The 22472-nt window shown below is 37.9% G+C and overlaps 1 protein-coding gene across 1 annotated transcript in view; it reads left to right on the forward strand.

Moving 5' to 3' along the window:
* The window catches only part of LOC126471053 (patched domain-containing protein 3-like), a 630102-nt gene that overhangs the window by 593139 nt on the left and 14491 nt on the right, over positions 1 to 22472 (forward strand). Inside the window, exons 16-17 of the mRNA XM_050099121.1 lie at positions 16175 to 16296; positions 19939 to 20092. Of these exons, the coding sequence (XP_049955078.1) occupies positions 16175 to 16296; positions 19939 to 20092 (276 nt within the window). The remainder of the gene's footprint in view (positions 1 to 16174; positions 16297 to 19938; positions 20093 to 22472) is intronic.

Genomic DNA, 22472 nt, shown 5'->3' on the forward strand with positions numbered 1-22472 from the left:
TGCGTTAGAAGAAGTAAAATATTTAGGTCATATTATCAGTAAGGATGGGGTGCGAACAGATCCGAGGTTGGTACACGCTGTAAGGGATTTTCGGGAACCAAAAACAGTTAAGGAAGTTCGGTCATTCATTGGAATTTGCAATTTCTATCAAAAGTTCATGAAGGGTTTTGCAGATTTAGCACAGCCGTTGACGCGATTGTTACGGAAGGGTGTGAAATTTGAGTGGACAAAAGAGTGTCAGAAAGTGTTTGACAAACTGAAAGAAGTGTTACCATCAAGTCCGGTTCTTGTGTTTCCAGATTTTGAAAAGGAGTTTATATTAGCATGCGATGCATCAAATCAAGCATTAGGGTGTGTTTTTAGTCAGGAAATTGATGGGAAAGAACATCCTGTAGCCTATGCATCTACGCAGTTGAATGCAGCAGAGAAGAATTACTCAACAACAGAGAGGGAGATGCTTAGTGTAATCTATGGAATCACATATTTTAAATGTTATTTATATGGGAGAAGATTTCGGGTAGTGACAGATCATGCTGCATTGAAGTGGTTGTTGGGGTTTAAGGCTCTGTCTACTAGACTCGCTAGATGGGCTGTGAGGCTTACTGAATTCGACTACGAGGTGGTGCACAAGCCTGGGAAGAAGCACAGTAATGCGGATGCACTAAGTAGGAAGGTGGCAAAAGTAGAAGTCATAGGTTATGACCTAGCAGTATGGTAAAAATTACAGGACGCGGACAATAATTGTAAACTGTATCGGACACAGCCACAGTTTAATATGTACGACGGTCTTCTGTGCAGGGAAACGAAGTTAGGGCCAAGGGTAGTAGTGTCAGCGAAGTTGAGGGATGAGGTTTTAAAGGAAGCACATGATCACGTGTTATCTGGTCATGGAGGGTGTAGAGCAATGAACAGGAGAGTGGCAGAGAGATATTGGTGGAGAGGTAGGAAAGGAGATGTGGATCAGTACGTCAAGAATTGCATACCATGTGCGCAGAGAGCAGATTTGAGTCGGTAACATATACAGCTACAACGATTACTGGAAGCAACATGTCCATTCTCTTTCCTGGGGATTGATGTCTTAGGACCTTTCAGGTGAACACCATTGGGGAACAGATTCATTCTGACAATAATAGACCATTTTTCAAGGTATGTGGAGATGGTGGCTATGCCAAATCAACAGGCAGCAATGGTCGCACAAGCATTAGTAAATAACTGGATTTTGAAGTTTGGTGTACCAGAGACAATAATTACTGACCAAGGGACCAACTTCATGTCAGATTTAATGAAGGAACTGCGTAAATTATTGAACATAAAGAAGTTGAGGACGAGCGCGTTGCATCCACAGGCAAATGGAAGGACAGAACGGGTACACAGAACAATTGGGAAGATGCTGAGTTTTTATGTGGATTCTCATCACCATCAGTGGCACGAGTATTTTAAGCATATTGTATGCGCATACAATGCAAAAGTTCACACAAATACTGGTTTGTCTCCGTATGAGGTAGTGTACGGGCGAAAAATGCCATCACCATTTGATTTAGTGAAGCTAAGGAAGGAAGGACTGGTGAATCTGTACATCAGTTCGCGAGAACAATTCAGGATGTTTGGAAACGAGTACAAAAGGCGAATACAAAGGCTTTGGAAAGGCAGGAAGACGCAGTAAAGGGGAAAGGAAGTTTATTGCAGTATAAGGTGGGGCAATGGGTAATGCTGTCCAGTGCCTATACGTAAAAAGGGAAAACAAAGAAGTTCCTCACAAGGTATCAAGGGCCATACCAAGTTGTTGAAACCACATCTCCCGTTAATGTTAAGCTTCAGCTGCCAACTAGAACGACGATAGTACACGTTGGGTGATTACGGCAATTTAAGGGTTGCCCGGATATGATTCCAGGCATGTCACAGGAGGTGAAGAGGAAGAAAGAGAGAGTGTAGAGAGGTGCTAAGTGCAGAGAAAACCAGGAAGATAGAGTACAACATGAAGTACCGTATGCTTTGCATTCTAGAAAGTAGTAGAGTATTTGTAGTTTTTTTGTTTTTGTTTTCGTGTTATGGATCATTGGGTTTGTGTAGATTAATTAGGCATTGTATTTTATATGTGTTTTCTAGTATTGTGAGCCTGCTAGGGGCAGCAGTCTTTTTGAAGAGGGAGGAAGGGTGATGGGGATCCCTGTCCTCAGGTCACTGAATAGGGAAGTGTAGAGTATGACATATGTGGAGTGTTGTTGGAGAAATAAATACATCTGAGTAAATTTTGCAGCAAAGCCGTAACAAATATGTATTGAACGATGTCAGAGTCATACGATTTCCTCTTTAAACTTTTTAGTTATCGACAGTGCTGGATCAGAAAATTCGTGTTCATATAATGTAAATTTAGGGATGAAAGTAGTCACACAATCAGTGTTGAGTTTGAATCAAAAAATAGTGAATGTTGGAGGAAAATCTGTGAAGCTACAAATGTGGGACACACGCACGGTGCAGTTATTTTTAGCTAGGGGGAAAGGAATAGACTGTCTAAGGGACATCGTGGGGCCAAAATTGAACTTGCAACGAGTCAGGATGCATTGGATCTTCTCCACTGACGAGAATTTGATATAGTAGCAAGTTGTTTTGAGCAAGGAGTGTTTACAGAAGCAAAACGTATGGAGCTCGAAGGAAGTGGAATTTTAATCAATGGAACTAAGTGTAACATAATAGGACCAACCTTCCACCTGTCAGCGTCAATTTCAAAAGTCACACAATTGAATGTTACACAGCCACGGCTGTACTGGCCAGAAACCAATTTAGAGTTTTTGCCAAGGCAGAATCTGACCTTGTTAAATCAAACTCTGGAGCCAGGTCTGTTGAGATCCATAAATCAGTTAATTATAGAGCAAGAGGGGCGCATATCAGCCGAACAGCTTGTTAAACATGTCATGCAGTATGGGGAAAGGCAATGGCAAATAACGATCATTTTGAGCACCACTGTGCCAAGTGTCATCGTAGCCTTAACTTTGTTATGTGTTGTTTACTTTCTGATCAGGCGGAGAGCTAATTCCAAAAGGGAACCAAGGGTAGTCCAAGCCCCAGAGAATTGGATACCGAGGGCGTGAGACATGTAGGTAAGGGGTTGATCAAGCAGTGGTCGTCCAGTAAGGAATTTTTACATTTTGTTTTATGTCATGGTTTTAAGGGGGCACTAGACCACATTTAAGCTTTCTAGTAGTAAGTAAGAATGTCATAAGTGCTAATCCAAACAAGTTTAAGAGTTAATTAAAGGACGACCTGGGGACCAGGTCTTTCCGAAGAGGGGAATAATGTAGCGGCACCACAGTTTAAGATAGGGAAGTTAGATTTGGTGCAGTATTTCGGAGCGCACAAGTTACAGCCGGGTGTGGGCTGGATTGCAGTAAGTTATGCTGACCAGTGGTTGCGAAGTGGAATGGAGGCCACAGTGACCATGGAACCACTGAAAAGCGTAAACACAGTGGTTCACATGTCGCAAGCTATAGGACGAAGGGGCCCACTGGTGCAACCGTGGTGTTGAGCGTATGTGACTCGGAGCGATGTGTTAGCGAAACATAGTCGCGAATCCCAGTATAAATAGGTGTGGTTTTCTAATGAGATTGATTCAAGTGTGGCAGCTCTCCTGGACGGCAGGGCATGTCACACTACCAGCGACACATGGCAACAGATGGGGCAACAGCATCCCAGTCCACGGTGGGTCGTTGGTTCGACCCGCTGAGGCTGATGCGGGATCCGCAACCAGCCAGGGTGGGCCACTCTTTGGGTCGCTACCGTGGACAGTCGTCTCGGCTCCCGACACACGCCGGAGACTTACAAGGCAAGGGCCACAGGTTCGGACACAGGAACGGGAGTGGTCATTGCTGCCGCATTCCCAGCTACACCAGCCTAGGAAGAAGCAGCAGCACGGCCGCAGCTACGGCTCCCGGCGGAGCATTGCGGAGTCAACGGGGACGGTGGCCACTGAGTCGGCTGTCAGCGCAGCCATCCTGACGTAATTGGAACTCTGCAGCTGGCATACAAGGCCGGCTTGACATAGTGCATTGCACAGGCCATTGGGGGTACTACCTCAGCAATGTGGGGCCTGTGACACGGACCGAGGACAACGAAGCTCTGAAAAGCTCGGACGAGTTTTAATATGGCACCTGCTGGCACGCATCCACTACAGTATTTTTGCTGTGGACTTGTCGCACGACAATAAGGTGCATGATAAAAATGTTACAGAAAAGATGGGGTTTTGTTTAACCGTATCAATGTCAATATAAAATTCTCATTATACTTGTATCTCACTGCTCTACTAAGGATGACAGTGGAAGGGTACACAAAATAAGAAGTGATAGTAGGCATCTTTCATAAAACAGTGTACTCTAATACTCATTCACTTTGAGTTCGAGGTTGACGCATATGAATATTTTCACATCAATATAATTGCTTCCATGAGCACAAAATACATGAAATTCAGCAACATCAGAATTCATTTCTGCCTTGAATTTATAATAATATTTCATTTTCAACTTCAATTATTGCAGTCTCCCATGATGCAGCTGAGGAAACAGAAGCACTGTGCCAACATTAAAAATGTAAAAACTGCAAGGCTAAAATGCATCTTATCACTGATGCACAAAAATATTTATCTTCTTAACTCTTACTAAAATTCCAGCTAAGACAATACTTTCAGTATAAATTGACTGGAATAATTTTCCATAATTCATTCAATCCTAGCAAAGAAAACCAAAAATTTAATATGATTTTAGGATATATCTAGTTCTCTGTATATGTAATCTAGTTCTCTGAGTGTATTGGGTACTTCAGGTGTCTGTAAGTATCGAGTAGTCCAATTTGTGGTGAAAATAGGGTCATGGATCAGTTCCATTACAATGACTGAATGGACGTTATGTTCCTCCTCTCAGATGCATGTCACATGGAGGTATTGAAATCCTGCATTGCGTTGAGTGTGGTTCTCCTGAATCCATTACTTACATATTTGCATGACAGTCATGCAGTTCTGAACAATGTGAGCAGCAATATAACAGAATGATAAACCACAGTCTTGATAGGCCATGATCCTGCTGCTATCAAATTCCACCACCTGCTGGTATATATTTCTCCTCTTACACAAGGCAGAATATGATTATCTTACAAATAAATAACATTCAAATGTGATTTCACCACGAGAAACCCACTGTGTAATCTTCCCTTATATGCAGAATATAGATGGCATTACTCCGAATTACTTTGTGTGGTTGTACTGAAATGCTGATCATTTTTGTGCCCAAGTACATAGTATAGTTCATGCCAATTTGGCATTTGTTGCTTGCTGCTTTCATTTAATGGCCAGCAGTGTGGATGGTACTTCAGAAATAAAATGAAAATAACGTATAAAACAAAAATAAAAATGTAGATAAACACATTTGATAGCTATTGTAAAACACATTCTATATGTTAGTATGAGTGAAAGGAAGAAGCTAAGCGGCTTCAATAATTAAAACACACACACACACACACACACACACACACACACACACACACACACACAGCCAAATTATTGTGTTTTGATAATGATATAATAGCCTCAAGTTGGGATTTTAGACACAATACAATAGGTGAATGGTTGTGATGGTTGTACATAGTTAACATATGAAGTCTTAATCTTATTAAAATTCCTATTATATTGAAAAATTCCCAAACTGATTAATAATGTAAGCCAGTCCAGTAGCAAAATGCAGACTATTTTAGGCAGTTCTTTTATAGACTGCACTATCAACAGTACTTCAAAACTTGCTTTACAGCTCCGATTTAAAAGTACATCAGTCCCAATTTCAACGCCTATGTGCTAAGTACAAGAAATAGCAGTGTTGAGCAGTATGTTCTAGAAATAAATGTTTGCAGTCACAAAGTAAATGAAATGCCATATCAAATTATGGCTGGCTCTGAGCACTATGGGACTTAACATCTGTGGTCATCAGTCCCCTAGAACTTAGAACTACTTAAACCTAACTAACCTAAGGACATCACACACATCCATGCCCAAGGCAGGATTCGAACCTGTGACCGTAGCAGTCCCGCGGTTCCGGACTGAGCGCCTAGAACCGCTAGACCACCGCGGCCGGCTAACAAAATATCCTGGATGTTCAGATGGATGGTGAAATAAAAATCAATGTCAATACAAACAAAGCGTGTGTACAATCTGTTCACTAACAGTTGTTTGGCACAGTTTGCTGCAAATATCAATAAACTATTTGCACAATAACAGCAAAGCAATAAGAATATTGTGTTAAGTTGCAAAACTATTGATTATATAGACACAAACCACCAAACTAAGGATCCCCAAAATTCAAAACAAATCTAAGATGTTCCTTTATCTGTCAGTTTATCTACAAACTGTGCACATGTGTCAATTATAGAATTAATAATTCAATTAATACTATTACAAATAATTTTTATTGTAAGTACATGATGGTAATCATTTTTCTCGGAGTTAGCCATGTGTTTAATGGTTAGTGCAACATAAAGAAACAATTTATAAGCTGCCACTCTCTATTGCATTGACTAAGTGATTCATCATTGTCTGCTGTAACTTACTATATACCTTTTGTTCCACATTTGTGTGTGTGTGTGTGTGTGTGTGTGTGTGTGTGTGTGTGTGTGACGGCTCACGGCTACATATAGGGAATTCTTAGAAAGACGTTAAGTGAATGGTTTCTGACAGTTTCTGTATGTTGCAGTGGTGGTAGTAGTAGTAGTAGTTTTATTCACCAGTAAATAACTTTACAGCCGGCCGGGGTGGCCAAGCGGTTAAAGGCGCTACAGTCTGGAACCGCGCGACCGCTACGGTCGCAGGTTCGAATCCTGCCTCGGGCATGGATGTGTGTGATGTCCTTAGGTTAGTTAGGTTTAAGTAGTTCTAAGTTCTAGGGGACTGATGACCTTAGAAGTTTAGTCCCATAGTGCTCAGAGCTATTTGAACCATTTTGAACCAAATAACTTTACAGGGATGTTAGACTTTCCATGATATTACAGATTATGAACAAAAAATGTAATCCATGTATATAGTCATTTGCATACTTAATTTATAGTTCTAGTTTGGAAAGGTTAAGACATGTAGTTAGTCATGGTCTTATAGTAAAAACCACCTGGGCATTTACCTGACATGTTTCAGGGAAGTTATAAGAAACCTATAGAGGATGGCCAGATAGGGATTAGAGCCTCCATCTTTCTGAATACAAGGGTCATCTGTCAACAATAGTGAAATCTCACTCAGATTATCCCAAGTGTTCAACACAGTTTTGCTTACATCTTCTTGCTAGGAAATTGTTTCATAACGTAAAAAACTAGTGCTACACTACTCATTCATTTCTTAACACCCAATAACACATTACTCTCACTATCCTGTGTTATCAGAACCATAACAAGTGACATCAGAACCATAAAAATGCTGTTCCTTTTCAGTTTGTGTATTGCATTCAGTATCCCTCCATAATTAGTGAGGTGATGAGATCAGAAAAAATGTTAAGATGATCATATTATCCATTGCAGAGGTTTGATGTAAGATTGTTGAGAAGAAACTGTTAAAGTGCAAAAGTTTGTAGTGAAATGATGACGTTGTTTTAGTGTCTTTTGCTTTTGTTAAAGTTTTTGCCAAACCCCTACTCTGTGGTACCCTTCACTGTACAGAATGTATGGCTTACAGGTACTTTTCAGCTGTCGTTTAAAATAAGACTGTTTTAGTAATCTCTTTAATCTCCTCAGACAGTTTATTGTACAACTTCATTCCCTTGAGGAAGATTGTGTTTGAGTTTTTTGTTTATTATTTATTGGCAAATGTAGTTCTAGTCTGGATCTTGTTCCACAGTCATACATAGAACAAATTTTGCAGTAATTATCAAAGTTCTTCTAATGTGCATAACTGATTACTAAATGTACTCACATGTAATTAAAATTCCCTATGTTTTGAACAGGTCCTTACAACAAGTGTGAGTGCAATTTTTGGTTATTATTTCATGGTCCTTTTCAGTAGTTTGAAATCTATATTCATATTTTATGCATATGTTTCCAAAAAGAGAAGTCTGTAGTTCAGAACTGTGTGTACATACAAATACATCTTCACCTTAGTGGGCACCACAGCCCGGCATTAATTAAATGGAGATAGCATTTTCCCACTTAGGCTGTAGTTGTTTAGAGCTCTTCTTCATTCCACTCTCAATAAAAACTTAAAAAGTTAAAGTTAGTTTTGGAACAAAGAAATGGTCTACATAAATACTGGATAATTTCAGAATGCTATCTTTATTTAATATGTATGAATAATATGCAACTAAAAAGCATTGGTCATTACACAGTTCTGAGAGGACTGTAAGGGTATGAAATGCTAAAGACATTCTGTTTGCTAGCATCTCTTCAGTTTAAAAATGTGTCTGTTTTACATAATTGATTTAACAGTGCATTTTTCCCTTCTTCAGACTAGAATTTCTGAAGTTTTCCATTGTGTCCAATGTAACTTGATTGCATATTGAGTAACTGTAAACCTCTTTGAGTGTTCACTTACTTTCTCTTCAATGACTTTTCTTGATTTTTAATCACTGTACTGTTGTTGTCACCAGGAACAATACTTTGGTACCCATGACTATTGCTATTGGAAAAGTCATTGATGTTTATTAGGAACATGCTGTTTGTAATGTGATACCCTCCAGGACTCTTGCATTAATGTAATTTAGTTCTGATAAGTGTTTCACTTAAATTTTATGTTATTTCTGCTACTTGCATCCTATCTGCTATGTATGTTTGAAACTGGTCATTAGCTACACTTGACACAATGTGCGAAAGAATTACCCTCCAAAATCTCTTCATAATATATGGCATACGGCTTCTGTACAATTTTGAAAAAAACATTTACAATGAGCATTTCATTTAGTGTGATGGCAAAAAACTTCCTTATACTAAGAAATTATTTTCTAAAGTAGCAGTAATTAAAATTGTATATCCAAACTGTTCTCTGTTTTTGTCTTTACTGTGTGTTAACAGGCTAATGATAAAACTTAGGATACAGACACAATAGGAGTTGTCTGATATGCCAGAAACATTGTATAATACAACTTCCTGTTCACTTTAGAAGTAACCCTACATAAATGTAGTAAATTTTACTGTACTCATGAAACAATGTAGTGTAAGTTGAATATGACCTAAGAGAAATGTTATAACATTCTCAAGAAGAAGTCAGTATACACCCAATTATTCATTGCAATTTGATTATGATACTGCAGAATAAGCAGAAAATGCGGGATTATCTTAGGAAATGAGATTCTAGTTCTAGACCATCTGTACAAAAAAGCATGAAGAGATCTACATTTGATGAATTAGATGCTGCTCTTTTACAATGGTTAAGCCAAAAAACAAGCAGAAGGTGTCTCTTGGGTTAGAGATGGAATTTAAGGCCTCATCTGGATGGCTAACCAGATTCAAACAACATCATGGGATTTGTGAACTTATTGTATGATAAGAGCGGCTTAATTCAAATGTTGTGGCAGCTGACTCCTGGGAAAGTTTCTAGAAATTTGTGGAACAAGAGAACTTCGCGCCACACCAAATTCATAATGTAAATGAATCTGGTCTGTATTGGAAATATCTACGAATCAGAACCCTTGCTTTTATAAACAAAATTTCATGCTCCTGGATATAAGTAATCTAAAGAACACGTTACAATTTTGTGCACCACCACTGTTTCTGGAAACCACAAAGTGAAACTACCAGTGACTGGAAAATCATAATAATAAATAAAAAACAAGCATTCAAGGATATCACAGCTAATGATGTTCCTGTAAATTATTACAGCCAAAAGGGAGCATGGATGGATAGCGAAATTTTCAAAAACTGATTCCACACACATTTCATACCACAAGTTTTGCAACTTCTAGAGGAGAAAGGATTTCCACAGAAGCTTGCTCTCTTGCTTGGTAACACCCCTTCACATTCTGATGAGAAGTAACTTGTATCTGGTGATGGTCTCATCATACCTAAGTTTTTATGTCCTAATGTGACTGTCATTATACATCATTGGTAAAACAGCACTACTGGGCTGGTCTACTGAAAATACTAATTGATGAGGATGATTTGGTGGTATTCTGTAAGAAGTTGACAATTCTAGATGCAATGCCTAGGATTTCTGATACCTGGCAAGAAGTTAACCCACATTCACTAATTTGTTCATGGAGGAAAATTCTTCCAGATATAGAAGAAACTTGAATGAATGGCTGAAGATTAACACATGTGAATCTGGCTTCCAGTACATGAGTAATGCCAAAATTATGACTGTTGCTTCCAAACAAAACAAAGAGGAGGACAGTGAATGTGGAAATGGGGTTGAAGACAGTGACCCTGTCAGTAATTGTACCACATTGCAATGTGTTGATACTCTTCTAGATTACATGGGCCAGAGCTGTGAGGATGGGGTGTGAGTAGTACTTGGGTAGCTCAGTTGGTAGAGCACTTGCCCATGAAAGGCAAAGGTCCTGAGTTTGAGTCTTGGTCCGGCACACAGTTTTAATATGTCAGGAAGTTTCAAAGAATACATGCTTGGAAATATCTCAATTATTCATGTTTTTTGATTATTTGTGCATCTTCCCCTCACATTACCCTGAGTAATCAGGTGTATACTGCATCTTCAATAAATCTTTTTAAATAATCAAGGCCACTCTCTGATTATTGACTGTGTTTTTAATGAATAAATATATTATGATAAGGCCACTAGGCTATTCATAAAATGTGATGGAACTCTTCTCAGTTTTCATGGAATTAGTTATAACATTGATTATTACACTGAACTGTGAAGTTCAAAAACAGACAGATACAGATTTAGCATTTATCTTTAGGAGAAATACAGTATCTCGCAAAACAGTCAATAGAAACATAATAGTAGATGAGAACACTCAACGTTTTTGGACCAGTGTGTTCCCCCATAGTCTATTGCCCACCCAATTTCTGTTTCCTGCCAGAAACAGTCACCTTTTTTTCCCAAAAGCTAGGAGTGCTATTGTTTATTTTTATGCACTTGTGTTGGAGATACTGGGAGTTGAGCCTCCTGGAAGTACGACTATCCCATCTGTCCCTGTATGAATGTGACAATTTTCTGTGTACAAGTTTCATGTTTATATACTGATAACACTAAATGTTGTATTGAATGGATGTAGTGTGAATGCAATTAGCTATTTCTTATTAATATGGGGTTAATTTAAACAAATGATGTTTAGTTAATCACACATTTGGCACCATACAAAGTAATGATGAAAATTCTCCTTGATTAAGGGTCTTGAGGAAAACAGACAAATTTTTGGGACTCTCATAAAGTATCTTTAGAATACTAAATGGTACTGCACTCTTTTGAGCTTGAGCACGTGTTGAAATACTCCCTTTGAATGAGGGGGTGGATTGAAGGAAAAGGGGGTGGGAGGTGATTTCAGTTGTACTGTTTCTTCAAATGACTGCATTTTCTGTTTCTCTACTGTGGTAAACTTGGAACATGTGATTTGACTGCATATTTAATCAAAACTGTGTGTTTAGAAAAAAAGGCATGGCACAGAACCAATCATAGATATTTTCAAAAACAAACTCATTGTGTTGGTTTTATTCAATAAAATTGTATATTTTTACTACAAATGTAACTCTTATTAATGAAAACACTTTTACATTACTATTTGAAGTTATCTTTCTATAACCAAAAAAACTGAGTTTGCTGCAACATTGTTGTTCTAACTACAAACACAATAAAAAACATGGTCGACAGCATATGTAGAATACTGTTTAGAGAACATACACAAGACTGCCAGATGGAGCTATTATATGGTTATATGAGTAGCGTTTGTCCCCCAGGGACTGCTTGCTATCAGCGCCTCTGGTGGGGGCCCAGAGCAGCTGAATGGTGCGCTACTCAAATGGAAGCACCTATCAACATGCATGACAGTAGTGGTGGTGGAGGTGCAGTAATGTGTGGGTTACTACAATTATACTTTATTTTCTGATACATGTTCAAATGCTTACACTTCCATCTTGGTAGCCATCAATATGTATTCAATAAAAATTAATAAACCTCATGGTTACCAGATGCAAGTCTTTCAAGTTGGTGCCTCTTGAGCTACTAGTGTGTCGATTTCACCACTCACTTTCTTGAGCAACTTCTAGTTTGATGTTACAAGGCAAGGTGTACTTCATTGCCAACTGTTCCACGGCCTAAATATGTAAAGTGGTCACCAATAATGAACCTAGGACCTTTGTAATAATCAACAGTGTTTACTTCTAACATAAGAAGGTTTTCAATTTATACAGACCTTACCTGAGTCTGTTGGTGAGATTATTTAGTTCACAAAACATGACACATTTCTTCCTGGAGCACTGTATAATGTTGGGAGATAACAGCATGTACATCTACTATTCATTATGAATAGAAAATAAAGCCTCCGTTATGAGTCAGCCAGTGCCCAAATTGAACACAAAGTCACATAACAGTTTCATGAGGCATGCACTGCAGGAAAAGCATTGATAATTTCTTGAGCTTCGTGAGACATGCACTATTTCCTATCCTTAGACTACAGGGCTTTTTCTTACATTTTATTGAGCTCTAAAAATGGTGAGATATGATTAGCAGAGGTGTGAATCTCTGCCCCAAATGTTGACTGCTGTGGGACTGTGGGATGAGGAGTAGTGCAAAGGGAATAAGGGAATACACCTTTCCTCCTTCATGCAGTGGTGCAGCCTATATATAATGCTGTTTGAACATGCCAGTGCAAAACAAAATGAAACACAGGATTCACCATTAATTAGCTGCACACTATCATATTGTTTTATCTCACAGGCTGTCAGTAAATGGAAAAAGTATTAGCTGCCTGAATATTTTTTCCTGTTGAGGACTAGACACAGTGAATCCTGCAGGGTTGTCCATAAATCTGTAAAAGTATAAGGGGATGGAGATCTCTAACGAACAGCGTGTTGCAAGGCATCCCAGCTATGCTCAATAATATTCATGTCTGGGGAGTTTGGTGGCCAGCGGAAATGTTTGAACTCAGAAGAGTGTTCCTGAAGCCACTCTGTAGCAATACTGGACGTGTGGGGTGTCACATTGTCCTGCTGGAACTGCCCAAGTTTGTCTGAGTGCATAATGGATATGAATGGATGCAGGTGATCAGACAGGATGCTTACATATGTGTCACCTGTCAGAGTCATATCTAGACGTATCAGGGGTCCCATATCACTCCAGCTGCACACACCCCACACCACTACAGAGCCTCCACCAGCTTGAACAGTCCCCTGCTGACATGTAGGGTCCATGGATTCATGAGGCTTTCTCTATACCTGTACACGTCCATCCGCTTGATACAATTTGAAATAAGACTTGTCCGACGAGGCAAAATGTTTACAGTCATCTACAGTCCTATGTTAGTGTTTACAGGTCCAGGCAAAATATAAAGCTTTGGGTCATGCAGTCATCAAGGCTACACGAGTGGGCCTTCAGCTCCTAAAGCCCATATCATTGATGTTTCACTGGATGGTTTGCATGCTGACACTTGGTGATGGCCCAACATTGAAATCTGCAGCAGTTTGTGGGAGGATTGCACTTCTGTCACATTGAATGATTCTCTTCAGTCATTGTTGGTTCCATTCTTGAAGGATCCTTTTTCTGGCTGCAGTGATGTTGGAGATTTGATGTTTCACCAGATTCCTGAAATTCATGGTACATTCGTGAAAAGGCCGTATGTGAAAATCGTCACTTTCTCGCTATCTCAGAGATACTGTGTCCCATCGCTCATGTGCTGACTATAATACCATGTTAAAACTCACTTACATCTTGATAACCTGTCATTGTAGCAGCAGAAACTGATCTAACAACTGCACTAGACACTTGTCATATATGGGCGTTGCCGACTGCAGCGCCATATTCTGCCTGTTTACGTATCTCTTTATTTGAATACGCACCCCTATACCAGTTTCTTTGGCACTTCAGTGTATTTTCACACACCAACAGGAAAGATCCCAAAGTTGCAAGCACAGCTAGAAACAGACAAAACGTTACTCTGCAACAAGAATAGCAAAATCTTTGTATGTGTATTCCCTAATAATTATTTACTGTCAAAAAATAATAATGGTATACAAAATAGTTACTAACTGCTGTTAATTTACAGAAAGAAGATTCACTCTGTGACATAATGTACACTGATTTGAAAAGACCTGGCATGTTAAAACTGTATGCTGGACTGGAATTCAAATCTGGGACCTTTGCCTTTCACTGGCAGGTGAAACTGAGCTATCCAAGAATGACTCATGACCCACACAGCTTTAGTTCTGCTAGTACCTATGAATTTATTTCACATGGCGATAATCAGAACATGAATAGATGTTACTGGTGGGACTGTCAATGACACTAATTAATTACTTAAGTAATTCATGCATCGTCATGTTCTGTAGCCTTCATCATGAAGGAAAACTTTCAGGGATGTGGAACAAGAGAAGGTATATACGAAGAAAGACAAACAGCTGAAACAAACTGGATTAACTAACATTCAGATGCTATATACAGTCTGTGCTTATTCAGGTAACATGTAATAAAGGCAAATTATCACAAAAGTATAGTTTTTAACCACATGATTTTAGCATATTACCTGATGAATAGTTGTGCTTAGATATTCAGCACTCAGTCACTGACCCTGCTGGAAGGTATCTGTAAGACTCAGTTAAAATATTACAGGAGGAAGTGTTTATGTCCCAAATGCATGTCTGAAAAATGATTGAGTAATACAAAAGTTACAACTCTCTTAAAAATTACTACTTACTCCATTATTCTGAATAACTCTTGTTTATCCTTTTGGCCTACTTCTTTCTTATCATTTATATGACTACATTGCTATTATTTAAGAACAACAGGTGCCTGTATGTTGTACAAATAAAGGCCAGGTTAAAATTAATGTTGGTACTTGGCATGCAGTTAACAGGAATCTATATAATTGGGTAATTTGTAGGAGGAATGGCTAATTTTTTTTATACTTCTTTTTCAATTTTTAGGTGTCCTTGATGATCTGACAGATAGAGCACTAGACTCTGACCCTTGACAAGTGTTGGGGTCTTCCCCTTTCCATTCCCTTGAGGATAGTCCCAGGTCCACTCAGCCTGCTGTAGAAATAGGTACCGAGAATCTGTCCCGGGAGTAAAAGGTGGCCGCGAGGAGGGCCTGCCACCCCTCCTACTCCTAGTGCCACTGTGAAAAGTGAGGCTGCTTTATACCTGCAGTCAGGCCAGGACTCTGGTCACAGGCTGGTGCCAAAGACTTTTAATTTTTAGGGGTTCATAAGTTAATTTCTCTATGTCCTATACATTATGGAAAAGTGAAAACAGTCTGTAATAAAAAGCCTGATGATATTCACACAACTTGCTGAATGAATAGTCAGAGAAATCAGGTATTTAAGAAACATGTATGAAGAATGTACTGAGACATTTAGTAACAGTCTGCAATAGGAGAAATGGGAAAATGTTTACCTTGCAAACAATGTGTATTTAAACTTGAATACATTCTTAATTTTGTGTCTGGAACACTCTTTAATCATAATTCAACTGAACTGTATGTGAGTAAAGTGTGAATAACATCATATATTAGAATACTTTTGCCGGAGAGGATGAAATGTAGATAAAACATCAGGTATCAGAAATTGTACAGTATCATAATGCTGCAAGTAGCATTGTGAAATCTTAAATTATTTGGGCAAATAGGACAGAAGAATGTATTATATATGTGGCATAAGGGAGAGAGGTCTAGAAAAAGAAGTAAAAGGAAGGACTGAGAAAAAAAAAGATAAGCACTATTTTGAAGGGACTGAAATGCAGACGTGTACTGCTGACAGCTGGAATGGACAGAGTGAAGAATGGACTACTTTTTTTCTATTTTACTTCCAGCTCCAGGAATCTATTTTCCTCAGAGCGCCATGTTTATGATTAATTTGTCAGACTTTCTGTTGTTTGCATCATCAGATCCATCATATTTGTTCAATGTACTGATTTTATTGGTCACTATTCATGTTGGAATCTTTCATATTCTATTCCTTGCACACACAGTTCATATAAATTATTTTACTTGCTTAAACATTGTAAGCTGCTGTTTATATTTCTGGGACAGTAAATGTAAAATTATTTTTATTATTTACAGAAAGGGCTGTAGAGTGTATTAGACGTATTGGACCAGCAGTTTTCAATGGTGGATTCAGTACATTCCTTGCATTTTCATTGCTGGGAATTAGTGACTCTTACCTCTTCACAACATTTTTTAAGGTATGTTCTTTCGAAAAGTATCAAAAATGTGCTTCTAATTTACACAGCTGAAATTTGGTTATGATGTTGGCAGATAAATCCACTGGAAGAATTGAAAGCAATACATCATGCAAAATGTAGGTTTATGTGATTATAAATGAAATAATTTTTATATGTTGCACTACTATAAATCCAATGTTTCACAATCTCCATGTCTTCTCAGAAACTCATTTCCATAAGCTGACAATTATTTCACATTGCATTTATTACATCATTTTGGATACAGACAGCACTTTTCACTTATGATAAACCAAACAACTGATCTCTGGTATGCTTAAATATGATTTGTTTTGATTCATTTGGTGTTCCAGAGATCCATGACCAAACTAATTTACAATGATATAGCAGGCATCAAGCATTTAAAATAAATATGTACAAGATATTTTAACAATTATGCCTATAGATAAAATGGTTATATCTTAAAGGGAAATAGATGTTAATAATGCGATTCATACACAGTTACATGTATTAAGTAATAAATGCACTCATATACCAGACGTACAAGTATGAAACAGGAATTTGGTTCCAATAATTAGACTCTGTTGTTTGAACTGATACACAATATTTTATTCAAAATAATCTCCACTGCTATTTATACATTTCTCCCACCTTTCTGGCAGGCTATGAGTGCTATGCCAAAAAAACAGTTCTTGTTTTGAAGCAAACCAGCCAATGAGCCATTTTCGTACATTTTCATATGATTTGAAGCATCGTTCAGCAAGAGTATGTCCTAGTGTTGCAAATATATGATAATCAGACAGAGCCAAGTCTGGATAATAAGCCGCATGCCCAAGTATTTCCCAACTGAAAGCCTCGATTGTTTCTCTGGCCCATTTCGATGTGTGTGATGGGGCATTATCATGGAGCAATATGACTTTGTGTTGCCTTTTTCCATATTCAGATCATTTTTCATGTAATGCTCAATTCAAATCAATCATCTGCTGTTGGTAGCAATCAGTGTTACAGGTTTCACCATGTGTTAGGAACTCATAATAGATTATACCCTTCTGATCACACCGAACACAGAGCATTGTCTTCTTTGCAAAGCGATTTGGTCTTGCAATGGATGTTGATGGTTTGCCTGGATTCACCCATGATTTAAAATGCTTGGAATTCTCAAACTATATTCATTTTACATCACCTGTCACTATTTGATGGAAACCGACTTTCTTCTGTATCTGGTAAGTAGCATTTCACAATGGTCTTTCGATTTGCTTGATGTCTTTCATTCAGTTCATGCAGAACCCATTTTCCCACTTTCTGCACCTTTCCCACAGCTTTCAGCCAAAGAGAAATGGCTCGCTGCATCACATTCAATTGTTTTGCAAGTTCCTGTTGAGTTTGAGTACCATCTTCAAACTATAACCCTTGCAATTCGTTGTCTTCAAACTTTTTCAGCAGTTTCCCATGCTCATGATTTCTCACATCAAAATCACCATTTTTGAATTTTTTGAACCATTCGAAACACTGTGCTTTTCCAAGAGCATGTTCGCCGAAAGCTTTGACAAGTATTTGGTACAATTCTGCAGCAGTTTTCTTCAATGATAACAGAAAACCAATGCGGTCCGCAAATTGTAGTTTGAAGGCATAAAACTTGACACGTTTAAGGGTTTGAAACAGATACTCATGTATGGAACTTGGGTTACTATATACTGACAGTCGTCATCAGCCATTACAGGAAGCAGATGGTGTTGCAGACGCAGTCTCACGGGCCCTGCATTGATAGCTAGGGAAATTCCAGTTTCATACTTGTATACTTGGTTACACTTTCACATAATTCAGGTTTGTATAATGGTTTACAGTGCATCAAACTGTAATTGACATAGAATATACAGTATCATAAAATTTTTATAAGGAACAGAATCATATTTCTCAAGGGTTACATTTAACCAGTCTTTTTTTAAATTTATTTGCCTCAATAATACTAGATTTATTATTGGCAAGAAGAGCATTGTATGTGTTTGTTCTGGAGTACGTAATTCTCCCTTAGAAATGCAGCTAAAATTATCTAATTGTTTGGTGATATAACTTTTGATGACAACAACTTACAAACAGAAAACCCCCTGGTAAACGATGAGAAACTGTGTACCAAATTTTTTGTCATGTACGTAATTAACTGCCACACCAAATTAATAATGACTGATGATATGGATCCTCTGCAATAAAAGAAGATGTTGATTTAGTTAGTTTATTAATCTCGAAAAAAGAGAACATGCCTAACTATGTCCTTCTCATTCACACTGCTATACTTCAGAAAGGCAGGTCCATTTGCTCCAGAAATGCCACAGTCCATTAACATGAGTTCAGTAAAAATCTGATTATAAGTGTAGTTACCTCATATACAAATTATTCAGAGTGCCAGTGACCCTGCTAACAATGGGTATTCACATAAATCATATACATCAACATCTGGTCCATAATTTTAGTTCTGTTCTACAGCAATTTTTACACACCTCCTTAAATACTTTCCACTCTAACTTCACATGTCCATTTCTCACAACATTGTTCGTGCAATGTGGCAATTCACCAAGAGATGCCAAAAACAAACAGTAAAAATACTGGAATGTAAGGTTCACTGGATAGTGTGTCCTGCTGGGTTGATCTTACATTAGTGAACCCTTTTCTAGCTTAAGATAAGGCTTTTTTGCTCTCTATGCTGTTAAAATCCTGATACCTTGTTAGGAATAACTGGAACAATTTTAGACATTCAACTTATTTAACTGTTATGCTTTGTCAGTTTTTTTGTTGTTGTTATTATCCCATTTTATTTCCATTAAGACTACTTTAAAACTGTGAGATACTCAAATAAATTATGGTATACATGTGGAATAATAGAATTCGGCTACCAAATAAGCTACAAATTTTTAGGTGTATTTCAGTATTTCATAAGCTTTCATAGCTGTACAATAATGTTTCAGTAGGAATAATTAGAATCAGATGTGCTTCAACCTTCTAGCACAACAAGTGCATGTGGCCATGAGGACCAGAATATTTGTAGTCTTAGAATACTACTATACATCAGCCACTTGAAAGAGGTGATGGGCTCTTTTGTAATGAAAGCAGAGACATAGATGTTCCAGATCAGACCACAAACCAGTGGAGTGTTAACTGATTTCCCTGCCAAATAATTAAGTATGAGAAGAAAAGAACAAATCACATCTCAACTTACTGTTTTTGATGACTAATGTGGTAGATCAATGCTGATTACACAAACTTAAGGCAGTGGAATAATGAAATCTCATATTTTCGTTATATAAACTTGATTTAAATAATGACGAGTCCAGTTGTGTATGTTTTGCAACATTCAGATGACCCTAAATTGTTTTCAGTGCCTCAAAATTAATTTCACATAATGATGGACACCCCATTTGATGATAATCTAAAAACACAAGGGCTGTTCTTGCAAGATCAAGTTAAAATTTTCAAAAAGAATTAAATGTACACCAGATGTATGTTATATCTTATGGTGGAGAAAAATCATTATTGACTGTGTTCCTCATTGAAAACTGTGGGAAGTCTTAACATTTATGTACATTTCCATAATCTGCAAAATTTTGAAAGAATAATTAGATGTGTAATTTGAGGAAGCCTTTTGTTTTACAGTTGTTTGCTGGTGTTGTTGCATATGGATTGTTTCATGGCCTGATTTTCCTGCCTGTTATTCTGAGTATTTGTGGTCCACAAGACAAAAAAAGTACCAAGCTACAGGCAGATGCAACAAATGGAATTAATCGTTTCGCAAAACTTCTGACTGCAGGTAAGTCTTGGTCCGTGTGAATCAACAAAAAATGTAAAAAAATAAATAAATTCAAAAGGAATCATGCCGCCAATGAATATTTAAAGTTGAGCAACCAAATTCATGTATGCTATGAGCTAAAACATTGTGACTGCCTGCTTAGCAGCGTATTGGTCCACCTTTGGAATGCAATACAGCAGAAATTCTTTGTGGCATGGATTCAACAAATCCTTTGTAGATTCCTGGGGGTATACAGCACCATATATTTCTATGCAAATGCCATACAATTTCTGTAAATTAGAGGCTGGTGGTTTGTGGGTGTGGAACTAGCACTTGATGGTATCCCTGATGCAGTCCATTTGGTTCAGATCATGCAAATTTGGTGGCCAAGTGATCAACATGAGTTCACTATAATTCTCCTCAAACCACTGTAGTATGATCCTGGCCTTGAATCACAGCCAGTTATCCTGCTGACAGACATCTTTTCTGTCAGGGAAGAGATGAAGCATAAAGGGATGCAGGTGGTTGGTAATAATGTTCGTGTAATCCACAGCTGTCATGGAGCCTTTGATTACTGCCATAGATCCTATAGAAGCTCAGGTGAATGTCCCTTATAATGGTACTGCTGCAACAGGACTGCATCTGTGGCATGGTACATGTTTCGAGCAGACATTTGCCTGGATGATGGCATATCTGGATGTGACCATCAATCTTATTAAACAAGAATCGAGGTTCATATGACAAGGGAACACTTTTCCATTGATTTATGGTCCAATTTTCATGATCTCATATCATTTTCAATGGTATTTGATGGTATCATTGGGTCAGCATTAAAACAAAAATTATAAATCGTGTAAAATGTCTCATGACACTAACAGCAGAAAAGATACTTCATTTAATGAGCATAAACTGCATGAATGTTTTCTTTCAAGGAATGCTGAAAATGTACTCTCTCTCTCTCTCTCTCTCTCTCTCTCTCTCTCTCTCTCTCTCTCTCTCTCTCTCTCAGCCAGTAATTCTGGGAGATATTCAACTGTCTCTTCTGAGCTGAAACCAAAAATTTTTGTGTTTCATCGAAATGATATCAATAGTAAACTCATAAGCAATACAGTGTTAAAAAATGTATAATTTTTCTTTGTGACCATTGCTCACTTTGAGGGTTTATGTTATAAACTGGGTACGTATCAACATAATATTACCATGTTGAAATTATATTTGCATTGTAACAATGCCATTGTAATGTAAAATATGTATTTCACAGACTTTCATGATCTGGGTGAAAGAGACACAGCGTTTCTGTTCCAACCCAAGAACACTGTAATTTATTGCTTGAACAGTATACACACATGGAAGACAAGATACAATATAATAGCAATACACAAGTGAGTGGTGGAGCCTTGTGCTCTTAGTCCCAACAGGGAGTGCAGCTGGCAGGCCACGCATGCAATTGCTGTTGTATTAGAAGGCTGCGTGGCCTCTAATAGCCATATCAAGCACAAACTTCATGTACAAACTGTGAAGTGACACCTGCACATAATTGGTAGTTATAGCAAATTCACAGTGACTTGCAGTTATTCCCCTAATATTACACATTGTTACCACATTGGTAGCCAATGCAGTAATTACAAGCTTTACAATAAATTATTATCACCTCCCAGCAGATATGGGAGAGTGGAATACATTATTTGTCATGTACTGGATTTTTATAAATTGTCCTTTAAGTCTCCTACAGCACAAAGTGAAAGACTGAATGGGAAATCATATTCATATATGTAACACTTCCATGTGGCAAAACCAAAAATATAGAACCAGATGATTTTTCTTTACCATATATGTGGGGTGAAAGAATGACAATTATTTATTTAATTTATTGTGACTTTGGTAATTATTACATTTGTAACCAACTTATTAACGTATAAACAATACCCAATACTACCTGCTGTTATGTTAGTGGATAGGGATGGTCTGACTATTAATTACACCTAATAAGTTACAAAATTCCAGTTTCAATATGATAATAGGTGCTAGAAACCTATTAATTACTTAGTAGGTTTACCGTAAGCTATGAAGTACACTGAAATCAGCAAAATAGTTCATATTACTGTAAAATGTTTTCGAAGAATGGATTTAAATTTCCATGCTCTTCTATCCTATAGTACAGGGGTGGTCACTACGTGGCCAATGAATTACACAATTCTTGCCTCAGTGTAATGCTGTTTTTGACTTGACACTGCTGTACGTGTGCAGCTTTCTTGTTGCTTTGACATTGTATACAGCAAGCAGGCAGTTGGTTGTCAGTCAGTTTTGCAGCGAGTAATGTGGTTGTTGATCTGCCATGCAGTAACATTGTTTCAGTAAAACTGAATTTTATTACTGGTGCCATAACAGTTATGGGGTTGTC

Source organism: Schistocerca serialis, chromosome 3 (assembly GCF_023864345.2).
Source record: "Schistocerca serialis cubense isolate TAMUIC-IGC-003099 chromosome 3, iqSchSeri2.2, whole genome shotgun sequence".
NCBI classification, from domain to species: domain Eukaryota; kingdom Metazoa; phylum Arthropoda; class Insecta; order Orthoptera; family Acrididae; genus Schistocerca; species Schistocerca serialis.